Consider the following 12,662-nt stretch of genomic DNA (forward strand, 5'->3'; position numbering starts at 1 on the left):
TCACTAGGTCAAAAAAAGAAAAACCTTATAAACACTGTATAAGTCACATTTCATGCCCAATCTTTATGTAACTTTGTCAAAATGTTTTTCTTAATGATATCTTGGTTGAGTTCAAAAGTTGTTCCGATCCGTTGAAAAACATGGCCGCCAGTGGGCGGGGCAGTTTTCCTAATTTGGCTATAGAGAAACCTTGTAAACACTCTAGAAGTCACAATTTTTGCCCAATCATCATGAAAGTTGGTCAAAACATTGGTTCAATTGATGTTTCGGACGAGTTCGAAAATGGTCGAGATCGGTGAAAAAACATGGCCGCCAGTGGGCGGGGCATTTTCTCTATATGTATATAGTGGCAGTTTTCCCTATTTGGCTATAGAGAAACCTTGTAAACACTCTAGAAGTCACAATTTTTGCCCAATCATCATGAAAGTTGGTCAAAATATTGGTTTTATTGATATCTAGGACGAGTTTGAAAATGGTCGGGATTGGTGAAAAAACATGGCCTCTGGTGTGTGTGTGGGGGGGGGGGGGGCATTTTTCTCTATATGTATACAAAAATGTACATGTATAGTGAAAACATGTGAACACAGTAGAAGTAACATTTTTGGCCCAATTTTCATGAAATTGGCTCAGAACATTTGTTTCCTTGATACGAGAGTTGAGTTCAAAAATGGTTCCGGTCAGTTGAATAACATGGCTGCTGGGAGGGGGGCAGTTTACTCATTATGCCCCCCCCCCCCCTTTCGAAGAAGAGGGGGTATATTGTTTTACATATGTCGGTCCGTCTGTCCACCAGATGGTTTCCGGATGATAACTCAAGAGCGCTAATGCCAAGGATCATGAAACTTCATACTAGGTACATTGATCATGACTCGCAGATGACTCCTATTGACTTTTAGGTCACTAGGTCAAAGGTCAAGATCACGGTGACCCAGGTAGTAAAATGGTTTCCGGATGTTAACTCAAGAACGCTTATGCCTAGGATCATGAAACTTCATAGCTACATTGATCATGACTCGCAGATAACCCCTATTGATTTTCTGGTCACTAGGTCAAAGGTCAAGGTCACGATGACCCGAAATAGTAAAATGGTTTCCGGATGATAACTCAAGAACGCTTAGGCCTAGGATCATGAAACTTCATAGGTACATTGATCATAACTCGTAGATGACCCCTATTGATTTTCAGGTCACTAGGTCAAAGGTCAAGGTCACGATGACCAAAAAAAGTAAAATGGTTTCTGGATGATAACTCAAGAACGCTTACGCCTAGGATCATGAAACTTCATAGGTACATTGAACATGACTCGTAGATAACCCATATTGATTTTCAGGTCACTAGGTCAAAGGTCAAGGTCACGATGACCCGAAATAGTAAAATAGTTTCCAGTTGATAACTCAAGAACGCTTAGGCCTAGGATCATGAAACTTCATAGGTACATTGATCATTACTTGAAGATTACCCCTATTGACTTTCAGGTCACTAGGTCAAAGTTCAAGGTCACGGTGACCTGAAATAGTTAAATAGTTTCTGGATGATAACTCAAGAACGCTTATGCCTAGGATCATGAAACTTCATAGGTACAATGATCATGACTCGCAGATGACCCCTATTGATTTTCAGGTCACTAGGTCAAAGATCAAGGTCACAGTGACCTGAACTTGTAAATGGTTTCTGGATGATAACTCAAGAACACTTATGCCTAGGTTCATGAAACTTCATAGGTATATTGATCATGACTCGCAGATGACCCCTATTGATTATCAGGTCACTAGGTCAAAGGTCAAGTATTTATTTATTTATTTATGCCAAATAAAGTATTCACACAATGGCTGTCAAGGTCACGGTGACTAATTTTAGAAAAATGGTTTCTGGATGATAACTCAAGAATGCTTACGCCTAGGATCATGAAAGTTCATAGGTATATTGATCATGACTTGCAGATGAAATAATGATGAAACTTGACCAGGATGTTTGTCTGGACAATATCTAGGTCAAGTTTGACATTTGGTAAAGATTGAATGAACCGACTCCTCTCAGGTTAGCGAACTAGGGCTATCTTGGCCCTCTTGTTTATGAAATAAGTTTTATTTTTCCAAATGAATCTCTATGGTGTGGACAATTACTATATTTTGCTTAATATGCCCCCATACGAAGAAAAGGGGTTATATTGTTTTGCATATGTCGGTCCGTCTGTCGGTCCGTCCACCAAATGGCTTCCAGATGATAACTCTAGAACGCTTAGGCCTAGGATCATGAAACTTCATAGGTACATTGATCATGATTGGCAGATGACCCCTATTGATTTTCAGGTCACTAGGTCAAAGGTCAAGGTACCGGTCAAGGCCACGTTTGGGGGAGGCATATGTCTCCGACCGCTGAACACTTGTATAAATACATATAAAATCATTGCTTTAACTCATAATTACCTGCTGCAAATTTTGGAAGACGATTTATTTAATTTAAAAAAGCAAATATCTGCCTTTTGTGGGACTGAACTTAAGTCTACTGTCCATATAGCACCCGAAAACATTGTTACAAAAATGATTAAGTACTTATTATAAGTAATTGCTCATTTTATAACAATACTTTGATTTTCTGCTTTAAGTCATTATTGTTTTCAGGGACGTATAAGATAAATCCAGTGACAAAAATATTTGTAAAAAATGTAATAAAAACAAGACTTTGTAATTTAAGATCATTCGTTTTCAAGTTTACCTTATTTGGGGTGGATAGAAATGAGATACCCAAATATCCAAAATAAAACCTCAGTCTGTTTAATTTACAAGTCAGTGCAGTTAATGCAGTCTAACTTGGAATATTGTTACATTCCTGGATGTATTATCCATTTGAAAGGTATCATACTATTTTATAGTGTACAACTCTAAATATTAAATGACCAAAAATAATATATTATTAAATGACCAAAAATAATATATTTACACGAACACATTGCAACATGCACATAATACATTACTTACAAGAACACAGCACAAAAGTGTAAACAAAAATATCTGATCAACCATCAGTCACAAGTCTGCTTACATTCACACCAGATTATGTTGAAAAGTTTTCAGGAGCAACCTGGATATTGGTTTTTATAGGTACGAGATTGTCCTGTACTTTTGCCCAACCCAAATATGCTGGGTCAAGTGTAATTGATTCCCTACGAATCCACTCCTACATCTGCGGTGCTTAATGTTTGTTCTTAAAAAGGTTTACCATTTCAAAATATTGTAGCCAAAGTGCAGCTGTTGGCTTTTTTGAAAAATTGCTAGCTTATATTTTTGGAAGGATGTGTACATTTCATTTAAAAACCTATTGCTGTAGACGGATTAAAGCCAATTTGACCAGAAACAATCTTCTCGTACAAATCAACAAGTTCATTACAAGCAGAATACTGTCTCCAATAACTGATTTCAATCTGAGCCTGACATAAGATGACCAATACAACCAAGGTCAGTCATAATACAAAAAATAAAATCACACGAGAATACCTTTGTGGAGACTTGTGTCGTTTTCATTGCATATTAGTTGGACTGCTATACAATTCAATTGCTGATCAAAGGTAACGACAGCAGGTTGTTCATTCTCGCATGCATGCTTGCTGACAAAGGACAATGTAGTGTAAATACATAACATATCACCTGGGTCCATGTCTATCATTAGTAAAAATACACCAGAAATTTTTTCAGGAAAATCTCCCTTTCTCACCATTTGCATTAAACCTGCTACTAACAGCGGCCAAGTACCGGTAATCTTAGAACCAGTGTCAGTCACCTTTAATATTGTCAAATCTGCGAATGTAACAGGTGGTTTTTGACCTTCTGGCTGTCTGTAAAAATAAACATCAATTTTCCGGCAGCAATAGGTTCCTCAGCTGAGACTGCGATCTGTTTGATAGGTGTATAACCAAAGTTTCCTCAGGGTAACGCATTCTACAGACCCATACCATGAAAGGTATTATTATGCCCATCAAGTGTTCTAAAACTATGATATACATTGTCTGCTACATACTGTATATACATGTCCGTTAGGAAACTGTTTATTTCTGTGTTATTAGTATTTGCAGCACTTGCTTCAAACTTCTGAGTAAGAAAAAAAGAAGCACACACAAAATATCAATTACCGGTAGATACTTTGAAGCATAGAGATAGAGCAACTGAACACTTAGTCCTAAATGCAAAGGGCAAAGAACTGACCTTTGACGGGCTGCCTGCATGATAGCTTGTCCTATTGAACATACTTTTATATAACAATCCTTTGCGCTAAATAAATCTTGTAAAAATTGCACAATTCTTTGTGATATAAATTGTGTATTCATGTGATATAAATTGTGTATTCATACCATGGATTAAATCACGTCTGGATTTGGATACACAAAATAGTTTTGTCTGTATAAGCAGTCTTTACATCATTACTGAAAAGCTTTGCTGCTGCTTTCAAAAGTTTCTTTTTTTCTTTAAAAGGATCGTTATATCTCTTTGCACAATACAAATCACGAAGTATTAATGCTGCAGTATTTTACGATGTTTTGTTTGCCATTTATCTTAGTTGAAATCACAGATTCATCAAAATATTAGTACAAACTATGTTCATTGTATTGAGCTCTATAAGCTATATCACCACACCTTTTCTTCATTTTGTCTGTAAAGTCATAAATAGTTATTTGTTTATCCCTATTTCCATTTAAAAAGTCAACTGTTTTCATGCGTGTCCTGTTTCAGCGTCTCTTGGTCTTCCTGAGGATGTCTTGCTTTTTTTTTAGGTGTTCTTGTTGGAAGTAGACAGGAATTGCCTTATTGGTTCTGAAATTTATATTACACATTTGACGGTACACGGTATCTGCAGCTGCTGCTGGCAAGTCGGATATAATTTCCAAACTCGAACGAAAGGCAGCAGCCAAATCATCTTTGTTTGTTTCACAGATGTCTTGAAATGTCATCTGAAAGTCCAGAGTCCGAACAGCCAATACAGCATGGCCGCTTTTTTTCTTAATACATTTTGCCGGCTTAACAAAACAAGCAGTGGTCTTTAAAAATTAAATGAATGTAGTTTGGATCCTGATGCCCTACATTCAGATTGTTGGTTCTTCTGTTATTTATCCTGGAAAATTTTATTTAGATTACAATACTATTTTCTACATTCCACATGAACGAACTGACCGGCACTATCAAATATGGTATTACTTTGTTTTTTCTTACTCCGTTTATCGAACTGCTTCATTTCTCTGTAAGCTTTGCTGCTTTTTAGCATCGTCTATACAGATGTTGCAAATTATTCACAGTTCTTTGTAACTGGACATTCTGAAATGAGACAAAAATGTGTATACATTAAATACAAAAACCCTCAAACTTTTATTTATACATGTAATAACTTAGAGCCAGTTTTGTCAATTTTGTTCTAGCGAAAGTTAAATAACAAAAGATTTTATGGCATGAATAGGCTTCCGTAGTTTTTTGTTTCTGGCCACCGCTATAAATCGATTTTTCAATAGAGGAAAATAGCTTTATCAATGAAAACTATAATTACACGTGAAGAAGAAATATGACACAAAACACAAAAGGAATGATTGGAGCTTCTTTTTTGAAACGATACATTCTTTTTATTATTGTTTTATAGATTGTCATCAATGTGAAAACTCGAAAACACATTACATTTTTCATTTACGGACATTCTGCACTGTAAAAACCTGTATGCGCTAAACTATAAATTATTTAATATAATATATTGATTGACTTACCTTTCTCATTTGAATACGTCCATTATATACAATTTTTCGGCTTTTAATAAATTATCGAAACCCACGGCGTATTGATCAAATGCAGACGATGCTATTTGTGTGTAGATCTATGGTAGTCGAGGCGGTTCACAAATTATCTTTTAAAATTATTAAAATAAAATTATAAATTTTACAACTTTCCCCCGCATGGATTTTTCTAGACTTTTTATATGATTAATATAATGCTTTAATCAACATATTTACGCACTCAGAAATTCTGTTGCAATTAGTTTGAGGTCAAAGTGTAGATTGACTGGACTATATTCAGCCTTGAAAAAGTTTCAGACAAACAGAATTTTGTAAAAAAAAAATCAGTCACGATCTTTTAATTAATTTAAAAGTATTTTGATTTTAATTTCAATGGATGTTTATTTTAATTTAAACGCATAATATCTGAAAACAATATTTAAATTATACATAACTTATGATTATGCAGAGTTTTTATGTGATATTGATTTTATTGATTACCAAAATATGCTAACAGGCCTTCCATATTTTCAATTGTGAGGCATGGGGACTGTTTAAAGGAAATCTCTCATCAAAGTATGACATGACACTCATAAACAAAAGCTAGTAACTGCTGTCTTTTTATAATTACTCGTTAGAATCAATTGAAAATTGACAGCACTCCAAGAAATGGTAGTGTGCACAAATTGTTTACTCATTTGACAAGATTGAAAATATTGTAATCAATTATTCAAATTCTTTGGTTATTGATCCTCTTTGGCTTTAGGTCCAGTACTCGACCAGGACAAACTTTTTGCAAATAGTGCTCCTGGGGTGAACAATGGCCATCAGGGGGTATTTGTCGTTTCTGTGACAAGCTCTAGTCATGATTTGTTACTGCAGAAGAATGAGTTCAATGTTAAATATAGAGCTCTGTCCTGTGCTTCAGTCATGCCTCGACGAGGAGATACAGAATCGGCGCAGAGAGAATCGCGATGCCAATGACACAGCCACCATCACGTTTATACGTATCCTTGTCAACTGCTTTGTTGTGGTTCTTCTTGGTGCATCCTTCTTTCTTGTCTACTTCACAACAGACAAACTGCTTGAGGTATAAACTATGGTGATTTTGTTTTTATCTTTTGAAGTCAATTACTGGTAAATGTTAATAATTTAAATCTTTAGATTTGATGAAATTTTCAGATGCCAGAAAATTTGAACATTATAAGCTACATTTGTTAAGTTGATGAAAATTTGTTTCTGTTTTGTCATTTACTGTTTGCTGCTCTAATGAACTGGTAGGACATACAACATGTGTGTTAAAGTGCAGTGTAGGATATTAATCATCTTTAATAAGATTTAGTTCATAACTGGTGTCTATGGTACTGATAATTGACTTCTTAGTCTATGGTAAAGATAATGGACTTTTAAATCAAGGTTATGGATAATCAACTTCTAAGTATATTGTATGGGTAATTAACTTCTAAGTCTATAGTACAGATAATTAACTTCTAAGTCTATAGTGCAGATAAGGTACTTTTAAGTCTTTGGTATGGATACTGGACCTCAGAGTATATGGTATTTATAATGGACTTCTAAGTATATAGTCTAGATAAAGGACTTCGAAGTGTATGGTATAGATAATGGACTTCTAAGTATATGTAATGGATAAAGGAATTCTGAGTCTATGGTTTGCATAATCAACTTTTATGTACAGTGTATGGATAATGGACTTCAACTATGTGTATGGTATGGATAATGGAGTTCTATGTATATTATTTGCATACCAAAGTTCTAAGTGTATGTTTATAATATGGATAATGGAGTTCTAAGTATAGGGTATGGATAATGGACTTTGAAGTCAATGATATGGATAATATACTTATGAGTATTTAATTATACAGCCTTCACGAATATCATGTAATCTGGTGCTACTGTTTGTGTTTAGCTTCAAGAGCGAGACCTCAGTGAGATCGTGCTGTTGATTGTCCAATACTTGCCTTACCTTACCATCACTGTGCTCAACTTCGCCATCCCAATTGCCTTCCAGAAACTTGTCTTTCTTGAGGACTACTCACCCAATTTTGCACTCAGGCTCACACTGTTCAGGTAAGACATGTAGTCATGATCTAAGTGTTCTGATCAGACATAGAGACCCCCAGTTTAGGCCAGACAATTTCACATATGACAGTTTTTAGCTGGAGGACGGAATGCTAACAAACATTTTTTGTTTTCTGCAGATCCATTCTTTTACGGCTGGCATCCCTCGTTGTGCTGATCATATCTCTGTACAGGCTTCTCATCACCAACACTAAAGAAGTGTCAGGATCTTGTGGCAACAAACTCTGGAATAAAACATCCCGCGATGAGAAAGGCAGCATCAAGGTGGAGCTTTCTGAAATTTATTCTTAGATCCAATAGCATCAACATGTATTACATACACTTATTGGTTCATGAAGTTTAGGGATAAATTTAGGAATTCACATTAGGCAAGATGTACAGGTAGAACTTTCAAAACTATTAGAATGAATTGCTTTGGACTGGTATTTCATGAATTAAAAGCTAATACTTTTGAGGTAATCTTTTTTTTTCACTTATCACTGAAATCAAGTAACAATGATATTTAAGACATTTGGATGGAATTCAACTATAATGACCAGTGTTTAGAAGAAGGTTTCAGAAAACTGAGGACATTGTAGAATGCTTTTTTGATGTGGTTCCTTCTCCAAGGTAATGAACTTGATGCAAGGATGATTTACATTGCTTTTTTATTATCTTAAAAGACTTTGTTTGCAGTGTTGGGAGACCTATGTTGGACAGCAGATCTACAAGCTGGTCTTGCTGGATCTCATAGTGGAGACATGCATCATTATCTTTGTGCAGTATCCACGCAGGTCAGTTTACTTATATTTTAATAATGGAGTCAAGCATGATCAATATTTTTGTGCAGTATCTTTTAGATTGATAATGTTTATTTCTATCTTCCAACCTGATAATGTATCTATCTACCCCTCTTATAATGTATGTGGTCCTCAATGTTCATGTTTCATTTTACACAGTTACTTATACACTTATTCTCAAATCGCGTGAATTTAAAGCTGTGATACTTTAATCTTGGAATCATGCAACAAATGCATTAAGTGTTTGCTTCATTTTAAGGCAACTAAATCCCACAGCATTCAACGGATGTAATCTGAAAATTGAAATAATAAACAGTTTTATATATCTGTATATGCCCTCTGTACCATATGGGAATGTTTTACACTTGCTGTCCCCACTTTCAGGTTAATCTACAATCATTTTCACGGACGATTTTCCTTGGTGAAGAAAACTGGACCAAATGAGTTTGATCTTCCTCAGAATGTTATTGACATCATTTACACCCAGACACTGTGTTGGTAAGCTTAACATCATTTACACCCAGACATTGTGTTGGTAGGCTTAACATCATTTACACCCAGACATTGTGTTGGTAGGCTTAACATCATTTACACCCAGACATTGTGTTGGTAAGCTTAATATCATTTAGAGTCGATGCGGCTAATTCTGTACGGGCGTCTAATTTCGTACACTATTAATTTATTGTTTATATCTTCTTAGTTTGGTTACACAACACTGAATTTCGCCATATCGCTTATAGTCCTATTTTCGCTTGTTTAAATGTGCGCTTCGTGAAATGGATTGCCGATGACATAACTGTCTAAATCCGATTGGCTGCATATGTATTTGGCGCGAAATTTTAAAATCCCCGCTTTCTCCTGCATCATCAGCAAGCGCTCAGAAACGACAACTCCAACGGTAATAAGAATATCTTAGTTGTTATGAATTGTGTGCGAGGTTGTGTGTTAAAAATAATTTTATGAAATATTTTTTCTTTCTGTTAAGCTCAACATATATGTTCAAATTGTATTATTGTTTTAGTAATATATAAAATAAAAGTGTACGAGATTACCCGCATTAATTTTTACCAGTAAAAGTTATGTGCGGGTAATTTCGTACGCCTTTATACGAAAACAATATTGATAAAAAGGTTGATATATCTATTAAAATTTTTGGAATGAAAAAAGGTGTTTTAAATGTTTGTACAAATGTTCTATATAGTTGTTGTTTATTTGTTTACAGACATGAGTTTCCAATTTAGAACAACCCCACATGCGTTGATGTTGAGATCAATTCAATTTGGGCCGACCTGCCTGAAAATACACGTTCTTTTGTGCCAGTTGTTTTTGCGTGAAACGCAATATGAACATCATCTTATTTTTGACGTTTTCACCAGACTGTCAACGCTATTGACAGGAAATGTGTATAATCAGCAGGTGATATGGAATGCATATTGCAGTCTTGATAGGGACGAACTTAGCATAGTGCATCTCGCATGGAACGTTGGTAGAGTTTTGCAGGATTGTGACTTGCTTGACAACGTGGACGAGATTAGAGCCAACACTCTTTAATAGAGCTTCCGTATTTTCTGTAAAATGATCAATAAATTTCAAATTATGAGTTTTTATGTCCCCCACTATAGTAGTGGGGGACATATTGTTTTTGCCCTGTCTGTTGGTCTGTTGGTCCGTTGGTCTGTTGGTCTGTTTGCGCCAACTTTAACATTTTGCAATAACTTTTGCTATATTGAAGATAGCAACTTCATATTTGGCATGCATGTGTATCTCATGAAGCTGCACATTTTGAGTGGTGAAAGGTCAAGGTCAAGGTCATCCTTCAAGGTCAAAGGTCAAATATATGTGGCCAAAATCGCTCATTTTATGAATACTTTTGCAATATTGAAGATAGCAACTTGATATTTGGCATGCATGTGTATCTCATGGAGCTGCACATTTTGAGTGGTGAAAGGTCAAGGTCATCCTTCAAGGTCAGAGGTCAAATATATGTGGCCCAAATCGCTTATTTTATAAATACTTTTGCAATATTGAAGATAGCAACTTGATATTTGGGATGCATGTGCATCTCATGGAGTTGCACATTTTGAGTGGTGAAAGGTCAAGGTCAAGGTCATCTTTCAAGGTCAGAGGTCAAATATATGTGGCCCAAATCGCTTATTTTATGAATACTTTTGCAATATTGAAGATAGCAACATGATATTTGGCATGCATGTGTATCTCATGGAGCTGCACATTTTGAGTGGTGAAAGGTCAAGGTCATCCTTCACAAGGTCAAGGTCATCCTTCAAGGTCAAACATCATATAGGGGGACATTGTGTTTCACAAACACATCTTGTTAGTTTTGAGCTTGGATGGAGGATACATTTGGTGAGATTTGGTTTCGGGGCCATTTTCTTAAACACTGTGGTCCAGGGAGGCCCCAGCTTATAATTCTGGACTCTCACTCATCCCACGAGACACTTGGTCTCATAGACGCTGCTATAGCTAACAATGTCCATATCTTAGCGTTTCAACCCCACACAACCCAGTGGTTGTGTCCTTTGGACAAGTCCATATTCTGTCCACTTTCTCGAGAGTACTCAAGAATCTGTACCGAATTCATGGCACTTAGTCCAAACAATATTGTAAACAAATGGAAGTGGCCTCTGGTGTTCAGGCAAGCTCAGGACAAACCCTTTAGCGTTGCTAACATTGTAAGCGGGTTTCGCAAATGCGGTATATACCCTGTGGACCGAAATGCCATTCCAAAGACAGCTCTTGCGCCCTTGGTCCCTTTCGATGTACAACCAACCACGCATAACATCACAACACCATCCGGTGTTGATAATGTTGTTGCTCAGCAACCAGATCCACGGGACCATCACACGGAAGTGTTGGAAACTGCCCACGCCGGAACTGTCCTAAATGAAGCAGAACTGATAGAACTGGTAACATCAGGACAGTATCCCTGTACTGTTGATCCCGTAACAGGGAATCTGGAAGTCAGTCTGCTGTTGTTCAATGGTCAGTCCGTGCAACAAAGCGAGGAGCGAAGACCCTCCGTACATGACTGGTCAGTTGTGGTTGACCAGGAATTCGCGCTGCCGACATCTGAAAGAACTACGGAGAAACCCAATGCCAGGAAGTTGACTTCCCATAGAATTTTAACTTCCGAGGAAATAGTTGAAAAGAAACGAGCTGACAAGGAAAAAAAAGAAAGGCTCGAACAAGAAAAAGAAAATCGGAAATTGGCTAGGTCTTCTAAAAAAGCGAAACTCAAAACAAAATAAAATAATTGTGTAAAAAAACAAAACCACAACAACTGTATGACATTGAAAACAAGTTTAAATATCTATATTTTCAATAATTGTTGAAATAACGGTTAGTTTATTACAATGTTTGTGTCTAACATTATAGACTGTACAATATTAAACTAATGCTTATACAAGGTGTCATCAATTAACCAAGTGTTTCTTTACTATCTTATATATTGTCATTGATTAACATTGCGGTTATTAACAGATACTGAGTCTTCACTGTCAGTCTCTAGCACAACAAACAAACTAACTAAAACAGCAACACAAATCAAATAAAACAACAATTACAAATATAAATATGAATTCGTTAAAAACTTAGTGTCGCTTACACGTACATTTTGAATAAGATCTAAATTACAGAATCAAATTTCTAATCCAAAAATACGAATTCAACATGATTAAACATGAAAATATTTTAATTTAAAACAAATTTAATTTCATATTTGAGTTTCTAAAAAATAAATTAGTAATTATATCCAATATAGGTATCAATATTTCTATCACAAACCCGTCGAGATTGACCTTGGCATACTTGCTTTTGCGTGTACGGAATTACCCACACACTGTACAAAATTAGACTCGTGTAGGTTAATGTACATGACAACACTTTCTGAAGTATCCAATCAAAACTCGCGATATAAAAAGCAAGTTAAATATAGCCCAATGGTCCCAGCGTCCACTCCAGTTTTCATTTCTCGGTAGAAAACAGCCGATAACCGTCCATATTGATTCTTGTCTGAATGT

General features: G+C 35.9%; 1 protein-coding gene across 3 annotated transcripts in view; it reads left to right on the forward strand.

Annotated features, from left to right (window-relative positions):
* LOC127868404 (transmembrane channel-like protein 7) overlaps nt 1-12,662 on the forward strand; it is a 98,698-nt gene that overhangs the window by 46,950 nt on the left and 39,086 nt on the right. For all 3 annotated transcript variants that reach the window (XM_052410166.1, XM_052410167.1, XM_052410168.1), the window contains exons 8-12: nt 6,675-6,836; nt 7,674-7,834; nt 7,966-8,110; nt 8,522-8,619; nt 9,010-9,123. In XM_052410166.1, the coding sequence (XP_052266126.1) occupies nt 6,675-6,836; nt 7,674-7,834; nt 7,966-8,110; nt 8,522-8,619; nt 9,010-9,123 (680 nt within the window). The remainder of the gene's footprint in view (nt 1-6,674; nt 6,837-7,673; nt 7,835-7,965; nt 8,111-8,521; nt 8,620-9,009; nt 9,124-12,662) is intronic.

Source organism: Dreissena polymorpha, chromosome 2 (assembly GCF_020536995.1).
Source record: "Dreissena polymorpha isolate Duluth1 chromosome 2, UMN_Dpol_1.0, whole genome shotgun sequence".
In the NCBI taxonomy this organism is placed as follows: domain Eukaryota; kingdom Metazoa; phylum Mollusca; class Bivalvia; order Myida; family Dreissenidae; genus Dreissena; species Dreissena polymorpha.